The 22,304-nt window shown below is 41.8% G+C and overlaps 1 protein-coding gene across 1 annotated transcript; it reads right to left on the bottom strand.

The window, feature by feature from the left end:
- Positions 1–1,063: 1,063 nt before the first annotated feature.
- On the bottom strand, positions 1,064–21,254 carry BAG2 (BAG cochaperone 2). Its single transcript, XM_077811601.1, has 3 exons — positions 21,118–21,254; positions 3,948–4,057; positions 1,064–1,464 (listed from the first exon to the last, which is right to left on the bottom strand). The coding sequence occupies exons 1-3, from the start codon at positions 21,252–21,254 to the stop codon at positions 1,064–1,066; spliced, it is 648 nt and encodes a 215-aa protein (XP_077667727.1).
- Positions 21,255–22,304: the final 1,050 nt, after the last annotated feature.

The following is a 22,304-nucleotide window of genomic DNA, read 5'->3' as shown; positions in this document are numbered from 1 at the left end:
CGTTTGACATTATGAAACAGGGTGTACAAATAGGAAGATCTATAAAAGCTTTCTCCTTTATAACAAACACCAGTGATGAACATGAAAAAGATGTCTGTGTTTTGGGAAAACAGGGTCTAACCTCCATTTTGGCATGAGCAGGAGCAATTTACATTGACTTTAATGAGACCAGCATCTGCTTACATCATAACTGAATATAATCCATTTTAAAATGTTTGTAGATCCAGCTGTTTCACTTTGTTATGCTTCATAGAGGATTAATAGGAAAAAAAGTATCTTTGATTTGCAGGACATGAAAGCATTTCTGCATAACTCCTCTTTTAAGTTACTCTGAAATCATTAGCCCACAGTAGCCCCAAACTGAGCATTAGTTAATAAACAGGCTAGAAGGCAGCAGCATCCAGTGGACAGAGCATGGAACTGTTAGCCAGAAGACCTGGGTACTATTCCCAGCCTGCTGTGTGACCTTGTGCGAGTTATTTTACCACAATGTCTGTAAAATGGGGACAATTCTTATCCTTTTCTGTAAAGCATTTTAAGCTATAGTGCCAAGTACTAATTATCACTAACAAAAGTTACTCATTACTGAAAATAGAGTGTGGTATATCCATTTTTTCTTCTTGTTTATTGCGTGACTTGTCTTTTTCTCATAAGTCTGTTTCATACAAAGTATTCACCAAAGGAAAAAAAATTTTCTAGGTGAAATCTTAGTACATGACACATCAGCTTAAGTTTTCAAAAATTTAAGAGAAAGAAATTAGATTCTGACTAGCTTTAAGAGTGCAGCAGAAGTACATTAATTACAATTTGCAGCAGCAGTACCAATAAAGTTTAAGTCTAGGGGAGCAAACCTGATAGCAGTCTTAGATCACATCTTCATTGTGAAAGAAAATATCTATGTTCTTTCTGATACCTAAGGCAGTGCTATCCGTATTTATTTAATATTTGCACCCAGCACTCTAAAGTATTATTAGTTTAGTGCTAAAAAGTAACATTTTTCTTTGCATTCCGTGCAACCTTTATGGAGACTTAACTTTGATCTGCCCAAATAGCTATCACTACTTTAATCCCGTTCGTTGTTGCAAAGCTGTTGGACAGTTGATTTTGGATGTTCTAACAACGTGATTGACTTTTCAGAGTTTTCTGTATTTCTAAGCAGGGTCTCTAGTCTCCTTTTGATTTTCTTTTGATCTTCAATAGCGCATCCAATTACAACAGACTGAAATTTCTGATCAATTGGTCCAGATGGTACCTCAGACGTGCATGCACCATAAAGTGACATTAAACGGCTTTTGGAATCTTCCAGATTGTCAAGAAGTTTATTGACTACTTCATCAATCATCCTTGTGGCATGCAAAAGGGATTCCTGCTGCTGTGGGTTTCGTATTGTTTCTACAGAAACCTCAACAGTGAGGGTTCGGCCCATCAGACGACTGGCAGTCAGGCAAAGTTCTTCTCTTTCACCTACATTTAAAAATAAAATGTTCTGATTTACAAACCAGCCCTTTTAGGTATGAACAATTTCACACATACAATCAAATTACCCTAGTGTACGTAGTAGATACACATCTCTGCTGTTGATTTGCAATAAAAATATTTTTAAAGCAGATCAGAAAGTTAAATTGGTGATTCTATTTTGAACAGTAACTAAAAATAAAGGAGTCCTAAATTTGTCTCTCAACGTTAGACCAAATGTGCTAAGTTTACAGGTACAATCTAACTGCCGGCCTTTCTATCGCAGCCTGGTCCTTGAAAGTCAACCTTGGTTCTTCCATCTCGTGCATTATCTCCAATAATAATGGTTCTGCATGCTAAATTGGACCCTCATTGACACCTGGCCAACCTCATTCTTTCAGCTGGCTTGCATGCATATAACCGACTGGAACTTATTAGACAAGTCTGTTGATGATACACAACATGGAATAGAATCCTGCTTCTTAATATTAGCTGTGTTGGCTCTGCAGTGTAAACAGCAATGAAAAAAAGCAGTAAAAGGTTATGTGTTACTGCAATGAGGCAGTATACTGCTTTTGTTCACTGAATAAGAGTGTGCCACTTTCACAGTCACTTTACCGAGCTGAATTACACTTCAGTGCTTATTTTTCTTCATGATAGGAAAACGTGAACTAAGCCACTAGTCACAGCATCTACGTAAGCTTCTAGCAGAGCTGCAAAAAAAAATAAAAAAATAAAGTTAAATAAGTATTTTGCTACATAAAATAGAACTGGATAAAGAGCACTTTACTGGAATTATTGCTTTAGTTCTTGCATGCTATGCAGTAGTGCAACTAAGTGTGGAGAGAAGGGGTAGATTGGTTTCTTAACTTATTAATGTTTGTTAATAAAATGAAAATCCAGGAAAGGGATATGATCTGACCTTAGGGTGGCTGAGTGAACTGTATTTTTAGAGCACTACTCACAGGAATAACATAATAGATCCTTGTGGAACCCTACATGAGAGATTTATCAGGGCAGATAAATAACTGAGGCTTGGTCTACACAAGGAACTTATGTCAGCATAACTACGTTGCTCAGTGGTGTGGAAAAGCACTATGTGTCTACACTGTGTAGACAGCACTATGTCGACAGGAGGACTTCTCCCATCGACATAGCTGCTGCATCTCGAGGAGGTGGTGTATCCACGTAGACAGGAGAAGCTCTCCCATCTAGCATCTTCACTAAATGCTACAGCTGCACCAATGGAGTGCTGTAAGTGTAGACAAGCCCTGACTCAGCATCACCCTCTGCAATCCTTCAATAAAAAGAATGGTACCACTAATGAGCCAGCCAGTTGGCCCCAGTTAGTGTCTGTTAGTTAGATAATATCACCTCATCAGCTGCTGTTTAGATTTTTTCAGAAGTCCTTAGACTCCTGACTTTTCCTTTTGGCTACAGTGGAAGCAGATGAAATATTTTCTTCTAATGGTATACAGCATATTTTAAGTTTGAGAAGGTATTCCCTGTACTTATAATGGGGAATACTGCTAGCACCAAAAATATCTTACTTTATGTTTTTTACTAATAGGTACATGCACCCATTGTATGAGTGGGTATCTAGTACAGTTTCCATGACATATTCTGTTTAAAAAAACAAATAAAATTAAAGTAACCAGGAAACCAAAGGACAATGTCCAGATGATATCAGCCTTGCTGTGTCACAACCTTCTTGATACTATTACATAAAAGAAGATGGTTAAAAACAGGGTGACAATCAGCAAGATCAACCCTGGCAAGAGACTTGTTTCTTTAGCTGTCTGCTTAACAACTGCTTGTTTGACAGAAGTTGGTACCCTTTCTGATATTGGGGGACAGTACAGATTGTAACCAATGATTAACAGAATACTTTTCTGCTTGACTTTTAATGAACATAGCAGGCAAGGTCCCATTCATCCAATGGATGGTCACCTGAATATCAAGGTAGGTCACCTGAATATCAAGGTAACCTGTGAGGATTACATACAGGAAGAGACTGCTAAGAAACCTCTGTAATAGGAGAAAGGATAAATATGACTGCCTAATAGGCCAATTCTCCCCTTTAGAGACAGCTGAAACTCAATTGTGTCCATCACTTTCTATATGTCTAAATAAAGTTCTCCCCCACCAGGAGCACAGGTGAGCTGACCCTGACTTTGAAAAGGTGGTGATGGGCTGGGCATGCCAAAAGGGTAATTTTCACATATGCAATAATGCTTACAGTAGTCCTCTACACTGAACTAGGATATGAATTTGAATAGTCAGGTGTAAAAGGTTACTAAGGTAACAGGATCCATCTAACTAACACTACATTAGCTCAAACAGATTTACATTTATTCTGTTGCCTCACCACTTTCAAACAGTTCAACTGAGCTGCATGTAAAACAGATATACTAACTGTAATTTAGGATTGTATCCACTGATTTCTCCAAAACAAGTTTCAAATGAGAATCTAGGAAAAGGCAGGCTCTCACCTTCACTGATGTGCCTCATATCTTGACTGTTCTGTATACCATGGATCATTTCTAGCAGAGTTTCTTTTTCTTGTTCCATAGCAGATGCTGCATCACGCAAGGCTTCAACCCTGAGTAAAGTTGAACCAAGCAGAAGAAAAAAAAATCTATAAATAATAAAGTAATTTCAGCCACATAACATGCTCTCAGTGTTTCCTTGTTTTTTTTCAATCAGCCTTGTGAGTTAGTTTTAGCAACACTGCAGTGTTGTTGGACAAGTCACATGTCTGCCAATTCAGGGCAATATCAGGTACACCTATACCATGATAAAAGACCCACAGCACACCCACTGCTAACCTCGGTCAGCTGACTCGGGCTTAGGCTGTGGGGCTGTAAAACTGCAATATAGATGCACAGGCTTGTGCTGGAACTGAAGATCTGAGGTTTGCGATGCGGGAGGGTCTCAGAGCCTAGGTTCCAGCCTGAGCCCAAATGTCTACATTGCAATTTTTAGCCTGCAGCCTGAGCCCAGGTCAGCTGACCTGGGCTCTGCAAGTTGGAGCCACAGGTATTTCATCAGTGTAGATGTGATAAAAGGACCATCAAGTCCTTCTACATAAAAATGTGCTAAGAGAAAAACTAGGATTGCCAACCCTCCATGAATTAAATATTAATCTTTAATTAAAGATTATGTCATGTGATGAAATCTCCAGGAATTCATCCAACCAAAATTGCAACCCTAAGAAAACCTAGAGAGCTCTCTTCAATTTCCTGTGCAGAAATCCCAGGGTACTACGGGGATAAGGAGTTAGCAGCTGCATGGAACATAAGGATTCCTGGGGCATCTTGGTTCCTCCACAGTTCTCAAGGCATCTGTGTAGAGTCACTGTCAATCACAGCATGGCTCTCTCATGAATATTGTAATCCTTGGTATCTCAGCTACAGCAATACACCAACTAATCTCTCACCCCTCTCAAGAAGGAGAAAGAAACTATAGAGCCAAAGTTAATGCTGTTCAGCTTGGTATTAACTTCAGATGGAATTTCCTTCTGGATAACACACCTCACCTTTTAATAGGGGAGCATGCTGCACTAAATGTTTGCACCCCAGCTCTACACACTGCCTCCACAATCACTGTTTCCTTAGCAGTAGGTGATGCAGAAGGCGATGAAGAAGGCAAGCAGTTGTAGGAAATGCATAGAGGCCTGTATTTGCCCAGTAGCAGCTTAGGCACGAGCTCACATTCCTAAACTCCAAATGATGCAGCAAACTAAGTTCCTCCTAAAAAAAAGGAGTACTTGTGGCACCTTAGAGACTAACAAATTTATTTGAGCATAAGCTTTCGTGAGCTACAGCTCACTTCATTGGATGCATGCAGTGGAAAATACAGTGGGGAGATTTTATATACATAGAGAACATGAAACAATGGGTGTTACCATACACACTGTAACAAGAGTGATCAGGTAAGGTGAGCTATTACCAGCAGGAGAGCGGGGGGGAGGGGAAGGAAACTTTTGTAGTGATAATCAAGATGGGCCATTTCCAACAGCTGACAAGAATGTGTGAGGAACAGAAGGGGGAGGGGAATAAACATGGGGAAATAGTTTTACTTTGTGTAATGACACATCCACTCCCAGTCTTTATTCAAGCCTAAGTTAATTGTATCCAGTTTGCAAATTAATTCCAATTCAGCAGTCTCTCCTTGGAGTCTGTTTTTGAAGTTTTTTTGTTGAAGAATTGCCACTTTTAGGTCTGTAATCGAGTGACCAAAGAGATTGAAGTGTTCTCCGACTGGTTTTTGAATGTTGTAATTCTTGACCTCTGATTTGTGTCCATTTATTCTTTTAAATAGAGGCCAATGTACATGGCAGAGGGGCATTGCTAGCACATGATGGCATATATCACATTGGTAGATGTGCAGGTGAACGAGCCTCTGATAGTGTGGCTGATGTGATTAGGCCCTATGATGGCGTCCCCCGGATAGATATGTGGACACACTTGGCAACAGGCTTTGTTGCAAGGATAGGTTCCTGGGTTAGTGGTTGTGGTGTGTGGTTGCTGGTGAGTATTTGCTTCAGCTTGGGGGGCTGTCTGTAAGCAAGGACTGGCCTGTCTCCCAAGATCTGTGAGAGTGATGGGTCATCCTTCAGCATAGGTTGTAGATCCTTGATGATGCGTTGGAGAGGTTTTAGTTGGGGACTGAAGGTGATGGCTAATGGCGTTCTGTTATTTTCTTTGTTGGGCCTGTCCTGTAGTCGGTGACTTCTGGGTACTCTTCTGGCTCTGTCAATCTGTTTCTTCACTTCAGCAGGTGGGTATTGTAGTTGTAAGAATGATTGATAGAGATCTTGTAGGTGTTTGTCTCTGTCTGAGGGGTTGGAGCAAATGCGATTGTATCGTAGAGCTTGGCTGTAGACAATGGATTGTGTGGTGCGGTCTGGATGAAAGCTGGAGGCATGTGGGTAAGTATAGTGGTCAGTAGGTTTCCGGTATACGGTGGTGTTTATGTGACCATCGCTTATTAGCACCATAGTGTCCAGGAAGTGGATCTCTTGTGTGGACTGGTCCAGGCTGAGGTTGATGGTGGGATGGAAATTATTGAAATCATGGTGGAATTCCTCAAGGGCTTCTTTTCCATGTGTCTAGATGATGATGTCATCAATGTAGCGCAAGTAGAGTAGGGGCATTTGGGGACGAGAGCTGAAGAAGCGTTGTTCTAACCCGACCCTCTTTCTCTGGTAATCATCATCATACTACACACAAACTGTGTAACATCCTTCTATTTGGGGGACGCGCATGTCACATAAGCTTTGCTCTGTGTGCTCTATGTTTAGTCATATTTGGCCATTATTTGTGCTCCTTTATTCTCCCTTCCCCTTTTTGCTGTGTACAAGAGAGCTTGATCTGGCCTTCAGATTTGGAAATACTATACTGGAAACCTGGGTTTCAATCCTTCAGTTAATTTCCCAATCCTTCACCATGCCCTGAAGGTTAGGAGTTTGGAATTGATTAAAGTAATTGGGGAACACCACAAATAGACAGAAAATGCACAGTAGAGAATCATTAGCACTGGAGATAAGTGCCAGAAGATAAAATTTTCCCCACTCAGTCCTCCAGTTTCTGCACTTGCCTGAGTAATATTAATGTCATGGTGTAGAGCAGTGGTGGGCAACTCGCAGCCTGCAGGCCACACGCAGCCCATCAGGGTAATCTGCTGGCAGGCAGCCAGACAGTGTATTTACATTTGCATGGCCGCCCGCAGCTCCCCGTGGCCACAGTTCTCCGTTCCCGGCCAGTGGGAACTGTGGGAAGCGGCGGACAGCATGTCCCTGTGGCCCAGGCTGCTTCCTACAGCTCCCATTGGCAGGGAATAGCAAACTGCGGCCATAGGGAGCTGCGGGTGGCCATGCAAATGTAAACAAACTGTCTGGCAGCCTGCCAGTGGATTACCCTGACGGGCTGTGTGCACCCCACAGGCTGCCCACCACTGGTGCAGTGGGTTTGTTGAGATTTAACTGGCTGCTAGGATTGCGCAAGAATGATACAAACTCTGCTTTCCCAGTTCCCCCACCTGTCGTATGATGACCATCACATGAATGTGCTGACAGTTCTAGACTCTTCCAACAGACAAGGCAGAAATTTTAGACAATCCCAAATTGAGGTCTGTTTCATTGTGTCTATGGAACTCTTTGTAAAAACCAAGAGAATCCAGCTATCCTGCAATGTTTATTAAACATACTGAAAAAATGTGATCTATTCTCTCTGACATTCACTTGGATATTAGCTACAACCAGAGTGCCAATACCATTAATATTTTTACCTAAAAAAATTCCTATCCCCTGGAAAATAAATACAAAGTAATTTATGATAGAATACAAAAAATGGGCAGGATTGCTTGGGCCACATAGCTCCGCATAAATGACCACATAAGTACAATAGGGTCAGGTTCTTTTACTTTCCCCCTTATGTAACTGCTTTCTATTTCTAATTCTTCCATCTCAACTAAAGGTGGCAAAGGTAAAGAGATAGATTTTGCTTCGTGGCACTAAGTAACCATTTAGGTTCCAATAATATCTTGACCAAATTCCCTTTACATAGTCCATTTTGCACAAACATGTGGCAGCAATTTTTCTGTCTTCTTTTCCTCAAAGTCTAAGTTTTTATTTGTTCTGTTTTTTTTTTATTGGGTGCGGGAATTAAAATGGCCTCCCATGTATATCCCCATACTACTCTTGAGCCTAACTTCATTTCAACTCACCCTTCCAACTAAAGGCAGACAATGCCTGGGGAAAGGATGATGGGAGGATTACTTAATAGCAACATGATACATGCCTTTCCAAGAGAGATCAAATACACTATTTCTACAGATCTCCCAGTCTAGGAACTTTAGCTACGAAATTAAATCCCTGATGTTCCCTGGCCTTACATCTCTGAGGTTGCAGAGCATTGTACTAAAATTACACCACTAAATTGTCCTAATTGCTGTACATTTGTGGCATTCCAGTCGTACTGCTGTTTTTATAAATCAACCTTCAGTTGTAATTTTACTGACAAATTTTTCTCATCTATCCCGATGTTCATTAACGATAGTACCAAGCACAGTCAGAACACAGCTCACTCTCTCTTTCTGACAGAATCCACCAAGCAGTCAAAATACCTTGTACTCTAGAGCATTACAGGTTATAGCCACAAGATGGTGATCACTATTCACTGTTTATATGTGTCTGCAGTAAAAAAAGTTACGCTGGTTTAACTCAAGTGATTTAAAATGGAGTTAAATCAGTGCAACCTCCTAATGCAGATACATTTAAACTGGTTTAACCTTTGCTCAAAAAGGGTTTGATCTGCATTTAATCAATTTTAAATTTAAGTTTAGTTAAAATAGTACAACTTTTCTAACACTCAAAACATTAAGTATATTTGTCTTGATAAACCTGTCATAGTACTAGAAGATGATATACAAATCACTCTTTTTACATCTTTGTAAGTTAAAGCTAGGTTGTGTGTGTGTGTTTGGGAGAAGGAGGCAGGATTATGATATTGTCCACCAAAAGAAGCTTACTCAAAAAAAGCAATTTTTCAACATTATTCCCAGGACCATTGTGCAGATGATGAATTCAATCTGGATGTGAGTACATAGGTGCTGGAACTAGGGGTGCTGCTGCACCCCCTGGCTTGAAGTGGGTTTCATCACACACAGGGTTTGCAGTTTTGCTCAATGGCACTCAGCACCTCCCCTATACAAATTGTTCCAGCGCCCCAGTTAGTACACACTGGGAGAACTGGAAGCTCTTCAGGGCAGAGATTGTCTGTTTGTATCCAATACAGTGTGGAAACTGGTGATGGTATTAAACAGACACTTTATTTTCTAAGTTTCCTGTACAGCGAATTCAAAGATGAAGGCATTTATGGTCGTCTCTGAGATAAACATGCATCTACATCACTGCCCCAAAGATTTCAGCCAGAAAATGAGTTGAGAGCAAAAGATGGGTGGAAAAAAGATAGCTTAGATAAAGGAATAAGCAAAAGTTCATTTAGATTTTTTTTTCACTCTTTAAGAGGAGATAATAATAAAATAATCCTGCTATGATGAAAATGCAGAAATATTTAGATACAAATCTAATCATTGTCAGTGAAAGCATATGTTTAAGACGTACTTAAACTTATTTTATTTATGTTTATTGTAACTGGTGAAGGGAAAATAATTTAATATAAATTCTTGACAAAGGCATTGATTTTTGCGGGGGGGGGTGAGGAAAGTATTGTAAAGTGACTCATTTTCATTATAATAATAAAGATAGTAAAGCAGTGAATTGATTTTGTATCTGAGTTGGTTCCATTTTTACGGCACTTTTACAAGGCCGTTTTAATGATTATATTAAATAACTCAACTATGCCTCTTTTAAAAAGACATTGGTTAAAGTATTTTTCAGAACTTTTGTTAAAAAGTATCCCTTCACTGTTGTTCCCCTTGGAAGCTTGAAACTAAAATTAAGAAATTTGGAGAGTTTTTAACAGATTTTTATAGTAATTCAATTGCACGCATACATTGATTCAACACACTCAATAAGAGCCTGATCCAATTCCATCAAAGCCAATGGGATCTTTTTCAATTATGTCAGTGGTTTTTGGATCAAGTCCTACCATCTGACATTGAAAAACAGTGAACTGCATTACAAAGATGCATCTTGAATCAGTATAATTCTAAAGAGGATTTCTAAAATACCACTTCCTTAAAATACTGAGTGATCGTTATGTGACTAGAAGCTGACAGCTTAGTTTAGCAAGATTTTGTAGAGTATCAGGATAATTATAAACATTTCATATTATGCAGTTGATAAAAATGCTCTTTAAAAAGTAATGCCTTGATAAGTGTTACTATCTTATGTCAAATCTGATAACTAGATGTTGAGAATTATTTTATTTGCAATAATTGCTGTTTGGTGGCTACTCTAGACATTTGTGTCTACTACAGTATGTTGCACCACCACAAAGTGGCACTTGTCAGCGAGATTTTTTTTTTGTTGGTATTATCTGCAAAATGCAAGGAATGCATGGCCCTGCAGAGTAATTTATGGCCTTCTCACCTGAGAGGTGACCTCTTGGGGTCAGGACTGAGACATGTTGTGATATTCAACATGGTACACTGCTATTGCTGTTCATGCATTTATTCTTTGGATAAACAGAAGACTTCATTCTCCAGGGCTATTAATCTGGAATGGCACAGCCAAGTATAGGCCTGTCAGCCTTACATCGATTCTGGACAAGATAATGGAACTGCTGATATCGGAATCATTTAATAAAGAATAAATGTGGGACTCTGTCATAAATATAAAGGGAAGGGTAAACCCCTTTGAAATCCCTCCTGGCCAGGGGAAAGCTCCTCTCACCTGTAAAGAGTTAAGAAGCTAAAGGTAACCTCGCTGGCACCTGACCAAAATGACCAATGAGGAGACAAGATACTTTCAAAAGCTGGGAGGAAGGAGAGAAACAAAGGGTCTGTGTGTCTATCTATATGCTGGTTTCTGCCGGGGATAGACCAGGAATGGAGTCTTAGAACTTTTAGTAACTAATCTAGCTAGGTATGTGTTAGATTATGATTTCTTTAAATGGCTGAGAAAAGAATTGTGCTGAATAGAATAACTATTTCTGTCTGTGTATCTTTTTTGTAACTTAAGGTTTTGCCTAGAGGGGTTCTCTATGTTTTTGAATCTAATTACCCTGTAAGATATCTACCATCCTGATTTTACAGGGGGGATTTCTTTATTTCTATTTACTTCTATTTTTATTAAAAGTCTTCTTGTAAGAAAACTGAATGCTTTTTCATTGTTCTCAGATCCAAGGGTTTGGGTCTGTAGTCATCCAGGCAAATTGGTGAGGCTTTTTACCAAACCTTGTCTAGGAAGTGGGGTGCAAGGTTTTGGGAAGTATTTTGGGGGGAAAGACGCATCCAAACAGCTCTTCCCCAGTAACCAGTGTTAGTTTGGTGGTGGTAGCGGCCAATCCAAGGACAACGGGTGGAATATTTTGTACCTTGGGGAAGTTTTGACCTAAGCTGGTAAAGATAAGCTTAGGAGGTTTTTCATGCAGGTCCCACATCTGTACCCTAGAGTTCAGAGTGGGGGAGGAACCTTGACAGACTCGATTAATAAAGAATTAAAGGAGGGTAATCTAATTAATGCAAATCAACATGGGTTTATTGAAAATGGATCCTGTAAAACTAACTATATCTTTTTTTTTATGAGATTACAAGTTTGGTTGATAAAGGTAATAGTGTTGACATAATATACTTGGGCTTCTGTAAGGCACTCGATTTCATTCCACACCACATTTTGATTAAAAAGAACAATATAAAATTAATACGAGACACAAGGTGGATGAGATAATATCTTCTATTGGACCAACCTCTGTTGATGAAAGAGACGAGCTTTTGAGCTACACAGAACTTTTCTGACCTGAAGAATATATTACCTCACCCACCTTGTCTCTCAAATATCCTGGGACCAAAACTGCTACAATGACACTGCAAACATAAAATTAACATAGCACATATTAAATGGATTAAAAACTGGCTGACTGATAGATCTCAAAAAGTAACTGTAAATGGGGAATCGTCATAGAGTGTTTCCAGTGGGTCCTGCAGGAATTGGCTCTTGGCCCTATGCTATTTAACATTTTTATAAACAAAATCATCACTGATAAAGTTAGCAGACGACACTAAAATTGGGAAAGTGGCAAATAATGAAGAGTACATGTCTCTGATTCAGAGCAATCTGGACCGCATAGTAAAACAGGCGCACACAAACAATATGCATTTTAATACTGCTAAATATAAATAGCTATATCTAGGAACAAAGAATGTAGGCCATACTTATAAGGTGGGAGATGCTATACTGGAAAGCAGTGACTGAAAAAAAAATTGGGGGTAGTGGTGAATAATCAGCTGAAATGGGCTCTCAGTGTGATGCTGTACCCAAAGCAGCTAAAGCAATCCTTGGATGCATAAACAGGAGAATCTCGAGTAGGAGTAGAGAGGTTATTTTACCTCTATATTTGGCACTGGTGGAATACTGTGTCCAGTTCTGGAACTCACAATTCAAAAATGATGTTGGTAGATTTGAGAGGGCTCAGAGAAGAGCCACAAGAATGACTGAATGATTAGAAAACATGCCTTATAGTGACTGAATTCTTTGAGTCTATCTATTTAGCTTAGCAAAGAGAAGGTTAAGGGGTGACTTGATTACACTCTACAAATACCTACAATTTGTAACAAATATTTAATAGTGGGCTCTTTAATCTAGCAGAGAAAGTTATAACATTATCCAATGGCTGGAAGTTGAAGCTAGGAAAATTCAGACTGGAAATAAGGTGTAAATTTTTCACAGTGAGGGTAAACAACCACTGGAACAATTTACAAAGGGCTGTGGTGGAGTCTCCATTACTGAATATTTTAAAATCCAGATTAGATGTTTTCCTAAAATATATGATCTAGGAATTATTTTGGGGAAGTTCTCTGGCCAGTGTTATGCAGGAGTTCAGACTATGATCACAGTGGTCCCTTCTGGCCTTGAAATGTATGAATCTATGAGCTCTAAAATATGCAACTTCTCATCCTCACCTTCAAGGCCCTGCACAACTTTGATCCTCACTTTGCTCCATGTACTTTTTATGATGAATTTCCTGTCCTGCATTAGTGAAAGGACGGGACATCAAAACCTGTGAAAATTCATTCGAACACAAGGCACGGCTAATTTCTTCAATGCAGTGGAAATAGCAGCATCTCAACCTTCTGTAACAAGTGCACTGACTTTCATATTCAACTTGGAGAAGGGTGTGAATGTGTCTGGGAAAGAGGTTCAAAAAGGGAGACAGAAGCATGGAGAAAATGACTGCCCGCAAGTGGGAGGGACCTCAGTCTGACATGTAACCAGGCCAATACGAAATAAATCTTTCTAGCTTACTTAGGTGCATACATCTGGAATATCACACATTCAAAAAAATACATTATATCTACTAATCTAATACTTTTATTTATTTGGCAGAGGAGCAGATTCTCCCTGTAGTGCAATATAATCACTGTCAGGGATCATGGGATACTAACTTATCTTTTCCCACAATTCTACTGATGCTCCATGAATTGGTCCCAAAAAGAAGTATGGTAGTGAAAATTAACTTTTTTTTTTTAAACAGATAAGGTATTAGATTTCTTTTCTCTCACAACATCTTCATAATCTTACAATTCTAATTTTCCTTTCCTTTGTAGTATTTGATGTAAATCAACCATAAAAAGAATTGTGTTAATAAAACAATTCCCTGGACATAAATTAAGTACTGTAACAACACATTAATGCTGATTTGCTAACACACCCAGAAGAGCTCAACTAAGCAAATACATTTTTAATCAAATTGAATATTTGGTACAGTACTAAGAGTGAAAATATTAAGCTTTAACATGTTTGAAAGGGTTCTGATTAGACCTTTGCCACTCAACCAAAACCCAATGGCACCCGACTACAAGTGTTGGGTTTGGGTCTGGTCAGGTGTAATCTGACTAGCATACATTCTGAGTAGTTGCTTATCACTGACTGTGCCAACTATGCTATTCATCGGCAGTGAAAACTAACTTTGAATGTGTGTGCTACGGTTCACATGGGGGAAGAAGGGGCAGTGGGAGGCCCCAGTTAGAAGCAGAGAGGAGCAGAGGGAGTTAAGGGGTAGTTGGGGTGGGAGGGGGAAAGCTGGGAGATATAAAGGACAGTGGGAGAGCTCAGGAAGGCCTAGGAGCAGAAATGACACCTGCCTGGAAGAGCCCTTCCAGTCCCTACCTCCCACCTACTTGTGCCCAGTTCCTCAGGGGGACAACTCCATCTGGGTGGCCCTGCTTTCCTGCCCAGTCCTGGCTGTAGCCTCCCCAGCTCCCTCTGTGCTGACCGCCACTGAGTGCCCATTGTCCAGGTCTGTTACCAGCACCTGACATCTCAGAGGACTCTCTGCAGCTGGGGAAAGAAAAGGGCTACCTGGCGCAGGACCAGCTCCCCACTACAGGCACTGGCATCAGGGCCCTGCTTACCTCAGTTCCTACTCCCTGGTCTGATCCTGGGCATGGCTCCAGTCCCTCCAGTCCTGCTCTTGCCTCTGCCCTCATGGATGTGATGCATGGAGGCAGAAACACAGTTCAACCCCTACAATATTTCAACTGCAGGGAGCTAGCCCCCTCACCCCCCCAAGTTCTGTTGCCCCAGTGCTATTATTTGCAATTTTAAGCCAGTGAGTCCTTCCTTCTTCATTATTTTCTCAGGCCAGGTATGAAAACAACTTGACAGTCTTGGGATCAGGTCGCATTGGCTGTGGTCTAGTTGGGTTTAGTTCAGGATTTAACATTAGGCCTGAGCAGACCTTTGCTATTCATTGGTTCCTGATCCTCCAGTGAAGGACATCTCAGTCAAAATAAAAAGGCTGCATAGAGTTCTCAAGACTTCTTTTCTGATCATTAGCTCATTAGAGATACAATAAAATCTTCCACTACGGAGCAGGAATCTAACCAGACTGTAAATCTATAAAAATACAAACTTGAACCCACTCTTTTTACATATATAAATTATTAAACAAAGTATTATACAGAAATGCCATTATACAAACTATAATAATATAAAGGTCAATAGTATACAAAATATTCTTATGCAGAACGAATATATATATGGATATATACACTATCATATTATTCCACTTACTTGTATATTCCATGATCATTTTTGTATAGCATCACTTATTCAAATATCAGTTTTTCACAACACTATAGAATGTAAATTAAAATATAAGTAAACTATGTAGATTGCAATAGTACCTGTAGATTTAGTGGCTTTGGGATTCAAGAGCCAAGTATTGGGAAGAATGAGAGAGGACAAGGAAAAGGGAAAGCACCCAAAACAATATCACTAGTTAGTTTTTGAGAGGTCTGAGTCGAAACACCTCACTTCACTGTCACCTGCTGTCAAGTATTTCATTTGGTATTTACTGGTTTGAGGAGCCATGGATTTTATTCTGAATTTCACCCATCGTTCCCCATATCCTGCTAGTATTTTCAGAAAGGTAACTTGGGCCCCCAATCCTGCAAATACTTATGCACTTGTTAAAAATGTATGCATGTGAACAGTCCCACATGTGTAACGTCAAACAGATACATATGTGTTTGCAGGATTGGGGCTTTGATGTTGATTAACAATTTCAAGACAAATTCTTGTAGTTACAACGGTGACACAGTGTTTTTCTTTCTGTATTTTGCACTCTGACTTCCAATTTATTCATTGTTTTGAATATCAGTTAAGAACACTACATAAAAAAACCCAGTTCTCCTTATTTCTGCTTTTTACTTGGCCTACAAGTGATTGAAAGCAAGTGCAGTGTCTTCCTCTAGTACAGGGGTGGGCAAACTTTTTGGCCTGAGGGCCACATCTGGGTATGGAATTGTATGGAGGGCCATGAATACTCACGAAATTGGGGTGAGGGCTCCGGCTGGGGGTGTGGGCTCTGGGGTGGTGCCAGAAATGAGGAGTTCAGGGTTTGGGAAGGGGCTCTGGTTTGGGGCAGGGAGTTGGGGGGTGGAGGTGAGAGTTCTGGCTGGGGTGCGGGCTCTGGGATGGGGCTGGGGATGAGGGTTGGGGGTGCAGGAGAGTGCTCCGGGCTGGGGCCGAGGGGTTCAGAGGGCGGGAAGGGGATCAGGGCTGGGTCAGGGGTTAGGGCACAGGAAGGGGTCAGGACTGCAGGATCTGGGCGGTGCTTACCTCAAGCAGCTCCTGGAAGCAGCGGCACGTCCCCCCTCAGGCTCCTATGCGGAGGTATGGCCAGAGGGGGGACATGCCACTGCTTCTGGGAGCCATGGCACATACGGATGTAGCCCCCGGGCCATAGTTTGCCCATCCCTGCTCTAGTACATGTCACTTATCTGACCACAACATTCCCCCATGGAACAGATAGGCCAGTCTGCACTTTCATTTCCAGATGAGTAATTTGACACTTGCTTTTTTACTGGAGCTGTAATACTTATCTGTATTTTAAAGCATTTTGACTTATTCAAATTGTTCTATATAAAGGTTATGCAGCAAAGTAAACTTTTAAATTGGTTAGTAATTGTTGGTAGGTTTTGTGTGTTTCACTGTGCAGCCTCTTTTGAAACAGTGATAAACACAATGCAGCAACACAAAGTGAAGCTTTTTCAATGTAATATGATGAACTATTTAGCACCTCTGTGTTTCTGTTCTGAGGTATCCTACTTAATAAACACCTACTTAAGAAAAAAAGTTCCCCTGTAGTTTGAGAAGGACAGAGACACACTTTAAGGGAAGCAATAGAGTACTGTAGGGAATGTGATTAAATACTTAGCTTGCATATATTTTTAGAGAGCTCTTAATTCACTTACTTATGGACACCAGAATACCATGACCTATATATAGATGCAGATGAGCTTTTTTGGAGGAAAAGGGAAGTCATGGCAATGGAAAACCTCCAGGCCTGTAGAAATAACAAATATCCAATTTTCTGGCTGGAACAATTCCTTGACAACCAAGCTAGCAAATCTAAGGCCTTGGATCGGCAGGTAGTGATCAATCTATCGGGGATCGATTTATCGCGTCTACTGTAGACACGATAAATCGATCCCCGATCCCTCTGCCGTCGATTCTGGAACTCCACCACGGGGAGAGGCGGAAGCGGAGTTGACGGGGGAGCGGTGGCCATCGATCCCGTGCAGCGAGGACGTGACGTAAGTGATTCTAAGTCGATCTAAGATACGCAACTTCAGCTATGAGAATAGCGTAGCTGAAGTCAACGTATCTTAGATCGATCCACCCTCACTAGTGTAGACCAGGCCTAAACAACTTCTACCAATGGAGCCCAATTCCAACATATCCGCTCCCCTTTATCTCAGATTTACTAGCTTTTACTTTTGAAGCCTACCCTCAGAACTGGGGTTGGAATAAATGCGGGAAAACTAGTTATGGGTTAAGAATTATATGATTAAACTAATAATTTTATAGTTCTGTGTCCCCAGTGTCATCACTTCAGTGAGAATGGTAGGTTTATACTGTGTTCAACTGCATTTCACCATTTATATTACCAAGAATAATCCAACAAATAGTTTTATTTCACTCAGTGCAATATGATGTATATTAAATTACACTCCCCAGCCACACTAACACCATTCAAAGAAAGATTGTTGGTGTTGCTGCCTAGAAGCAGCACTTCATTCTTTAAAGCAGTGACTTTTTTTTTTAATCCACTGACTACTCTTGTATGCAGAAACCCTACTATTCTCACAGATTGGTGAGACGGGGGATAATCCCTAGTTGTAACAAAAGATGAACTAGTCAACAGTTTCATCTGTGGAACAGATTTTCTTGAACGCAGCAGGGAAGATGAGGAAACTGATATCACAGCAGGGTACTGTCTTTGGGGATGCGGGAGGCCAAGGAAAGAAATCAGTTGAAAACCGTATTCCTGTCTGACAATTTTCACTCCTGTAATTACAAGTAACATCTAAAATTACTACAACTAAAACAAATTGTGAAGTAATGCACACTGGAGGCAAAAACACAAACTACGCCTACACCTTGTACAGTTCTCTTTTAACTGGATCAACTCAGGAAAGGGACTTGGTAATCATTGTGGACAGCTAAACAAAAACCTCTGCTCAATGTGCAGCTGTAGTCAAAAAAGCTAACAAGCTGTTATATGCATAAAAAATGGGATGAAGAACAATAGGGAAAATATATTACAATATTGTATAAATCAATGGTATACCCTCACTTAGAATACTGTGTGCTGTTCTGATCACCCCACCTCAAAAAAGGATACAGCAGAATTAGAGGGGATTCAGGGACGTGGAAAAACTCATTTGAAGAGAGACTGAAAAGATTGGGATTGTTCAATGGAGCTGCCACTGGCCAAACTGCTCAGGACTGGGAGCTGCCTCCTGATCTGCTGCACAGAGGCAGGCAGGGGCTGGTGTCCCCCTCCTCCCGCCCATGTACCCTGCCTCCACTGAGCTGGGGTCAGGGGGACAGGGAGACTCTGTCTGTGCTGGTGCCTCTGGCTCAGGAGCAGGAGCTGGGGCTGAACTGAACAAGCCTTCAGGCTCCTGAGTGTTTGACTTAAAGCGACAGTGCACTCACACACACACACACTTGTATTATAATTATTGTTGTTGATGGTGTTACTTCTTGATACTTCCTGTCGAAATGCACAATGCACATATATTCTCTAATATTATTCTTTCACAGTTCATAAAGGATTGCAGTACTGTTATTTTAGTTTTGTGACTGGTCTGTGCATTTCATAATTTTATTTCTCTCTTATGCTTAAATTTAATTATTTGAATAGTGAGTTCTAACACACCTAACCTGTCTTGGCTGCAGTAATTATCTTTATTACTTTTATTACCATATTGTGCTTTGTCATTCTTTATTTAAAGTGGTGTAATCAAACAATAGTATCCTTCTAGAACGTAAATCCAGCCCCAGAGCACCCAGAGAGTCAGCGCCTATGAACATATATGCCAAAATAAAGAGAAAAAAATGTAATCACATATGTTAAAGTAAATATGTTTTTAGTGGAGTGAACAACAATGGACTAAAATAGACTAGATAATGGCAGCAACACAGAGTGTGTCTGTTAGAGAAAGTATGCATATTTTAAGCAGATATTACTTATTTTTATTTCTCTCCACTAAAGATAGTGTACAAAGGATCAAACTTATGTTTTGATATCTTTGTTAAGGCTCCAAAACTGATACCTCAGGGATTGGGAATATCTTGCTGTATTATCTCCTGATCGTACATATGAACTTAAAATATGGCTTTAACTAGTGTTTGTATATCTTTTTCTTTACATAGGAATTAGATACAGTGCTCCTGACAGCTAATTTCTAAATTATCTGAAGAAAAAAACAAAAACAAAAACCCATAATCCTAGAGTTTTCATGTGCCTAACTAGCCCCTGCAATCAGTTAAATTTGCCCTCTCCTACTAAAACCTGAAATGGCACCCTGGCTCCACTGGATTATTGTATCTTCTGTGAAACAAGATGATTCTCTAAGGAAAATGGAGCTCCCCTTATAAAGCAAAGGGCTCCCCTGCTGCCTAACCCTCCAAAATTCAAATATGCTGTGTTCAGTAAGAAGTGTGACCACATGTTTCAGAGTAGCAGCTGTGTTAGTCTGTATCTGCAAAAAGAACAGGAGTACTTGTGGCACCTTAGAGACTAACAAATTTATTAGAGCATAAGCTTTCGTGGGCTACAGCCTGCTTCATCGGATGCATAGAATGGAACGTATAGTAAGAAGATAGATATATAGATATATATACACACATATAGATAAGTTGGAAGTTACCTTACAAATTGTGAGAGGCTAATTAGTTAAGATGAGCTATTATCAGCAGGAGAAAAAAACTTTTGTAGTGATAATCAAGATGGCCCATTTAGACAGTTGACAAGAAGGTGTGAGGATACTTAACTTAGGGAAATAGATTCAATATGTGTAATGACCCAGCCATTCCCAGTCTCTGTTCAAACCCAAGTTAATGGTATCTAGTTTGCATATTAATTCAAGCTCAGCAGTTTCTCCTTGGAGTCTGTTTTTGAAGCTTTTCTGTTGCAAAATTGCCACCCTTAAATCTTTGAGTGGCCAGAGAGGTTGAAGTGTTCTTCTACCGGTTTTTGAATGTTATGATTCTTGACATCTGATTTGTGTCCATTTATTCTTTTACGTAGAGACTGTCCAGTTTGACCAATGTACATGGCACAGGGGCATTGCTGGCACATGATGGCATATATCACACTGATAGATGTGCAGATGAATGAGCCCCTGATGGTGTGGCTAATATGATTAGATCCTATGATGGTGTCACCTGAATAAATGTGTGTGACCACAGGGTCTCTATAATGACAACTTTCAGAGTAGCAGCCGTGTTAGTCTGTATTCGCAAAAAGAAAAGGAGTACTTGTGGCACCTTAGAGACTAACCAATTTATTTGAGCATAAGCTTTCCTGAGCTACAGCTCACTTCATCAGATGCAACTGAGCATCCGATGAAGTGAGCTGTAGCTCAGGAAAGCTTATGCTCAAATAAATTGGTTAGTCTCTAAGGTGCCATAAGTTTTCCTTTTCTTTATGATGACAACTGTGTCTTTCTACCCCCATGAGCCTGGAAACTATATTTAGGTCTCTCCCCAGTCCCCCCTCTCCCCCCACCCCCCCGCACTGCAGTGGAAGCAGCTGTGCTCGTCACTCACAGCCTGCTTAAATTCCAGCAGGAGCAAACTTCTTTTTCATTCAAGTCCGGTGGCAGGAATAGACGCACAGATGGGAGACAAGAAATCAGCAACAGCATCAAACTCCTGAGGCTTCCAGTACACTCACTCCACCGCCACTGGCTGAGCACATCTCTAGCAGGGCTCCTCTCCAATTGCAGAAACACACTTCAACAGTCCTTACTGCAGCATTAGCAAGATCCCTCAAAAAATGCCCTGCGCACTAGCAGGACATCTTCCCCCGCCCCGCCCCCATACCCTGCCGCACTAGCAGGACACCTTCTCCCCTCCCCAAAAAATACCCTGCCGCACTAGCAGGAGCCCCCAGCCCCCTCTGCACTGCCAGACCCCCGGCCGCGCGCCGGGCCGCGACCCCAGCCGGGCCGTACCTGAGCTCCAGCTCGTCCAGGTTCTGCAGCAGGCGGCCGGAGCAGGCGGCCATGGAGGTGGAGCGGAAGAAGCGCCCGCGGAGCTGCCCCGCCGTCTGTCCCTCGCTGGCCTTAGAGCTGACCCCGGCCTGGGCCATGGCGCTCCCGGGCCTGAGGAGCCGGGGCTGCGGCGGCTCCGGGCTGCGGCTCCGCCTCCCTCTCCCCCCAGAGCGGACCCCGCGCAGCGCCAAAGGAGGAGACCGGCCGCCGCCTGCCGCCGGCGTCCGCCCCCTGCCCCACTGGGGCGACCCCTCACAGGGATGGGGCGGAGACTCGCCTCCCACCACGGGGAGATGGGGCTGAGACTCGCCCCTCACCCCGCAGTGATGTGAGCCGGTAGCCAGTCACCTCATGGGGGTTGCCTGCCTGCTCCCTGCCAGGTGGATGGGAGAGACAGACTCAGAGTCGCCCCTCCATCGCATCCACACCCCGTGGGGCCGGGCGGGGGCGTGGCCCACAGCACCCCTCCCCAGCCCTGGGGCAGGACTCCTTCTGCTGGGGAAAGTGACAGACTCTCCACCCGGCCTCCTGTAGAAGCCCAGGGCAGGTACCCTGCTAGGCGGAGTCTCCCACTGCCCACCTGGAATAACTCTACCCACTGGGTGACGGAGGATAATCCCACCGCCTCCCTTGGGACTAGGGGGAGATTTACTCCAGGGGATGAGCTCTAACCCAGCAATGCACTTCGCGATGGGAGGGCAGGTATCGGTTCACCCTGCTGCTCCTTTTGCTGCAGAGAGTTGGGGGCAGACCAGGGCTTAATTTACAATAAAAGGGGTGCTGGGGCTCAAGCAATTTTTTCACATTTATAACCCTTCTGTCAGTCAGAAGTGGCAGCAAGAAGGCTGGGTTCAGTATCTAGGGGTTCCTTTCCCACAATACAACACAAAAGTGACTGGAGGCCACACCTAGTGACCTGAGAATTACACACCACTCCCTGGGCACCTCTAAGAGGTAATACTTCCCCTTGCACAAGCACAGAGTCTGAGTGTAGAAAAAAAAACTATAAAAGGAGGGAAATAACTTAGCATTAATTTGGGAAAACATCACAAACAGGGTTCATAAACAGAAACCATGAACAAAAGCCTCACCCCCAAGGAGGTTGGACAGTATTCTTTTCTCTCAGGTTCTTAAGTCCAGCAACCAAA

The sequence above is a fragment of the Eretmochelys imbricata genome, chromosome 3 (genome assembly GCF_965152235.1).
Source record: "Eretmochelys imbricata isolate rEreImb1 chromosome 3, rEreImb1.hap1, whole genome shotgun sequence".
Taxonomy (NCBI): domain Eukaryota; kingdom Metazoa; phylum Chordata; order Testudines; family Cheloniidae; genus Eretmochelys; species Eretmochelys imbricata.
This window is presented reverse-complemented; position numbering and strand designations above follow the sequence as displayed.

Excerpts from the sequence above, each read along its gene's own strand:
- BAG2 (XM_077811601.1), bottom strand. The coding sequence starts at position 21,254 with ATGGCCCAGGCCGGGGTCAGCTCTAAGGCCAGCGAGGGACAGACGGCG. Across the intron at positions 4,058-21,117 it reads CTGGACGAGCTGGAGCTCAG|GGTTGAAGCCTTGCGTGATG; the intron begins GTACGGCCCGGC and ends AACTTTACTCAG. Across the intron at positions 1,465-3,947 it reads TATGAGGCACATCAGTGAAG|GTGAAAGAGAAGAACTTTGC; the intron begins GTGAGAGCCTGC and ends TTTTAAATGTAG.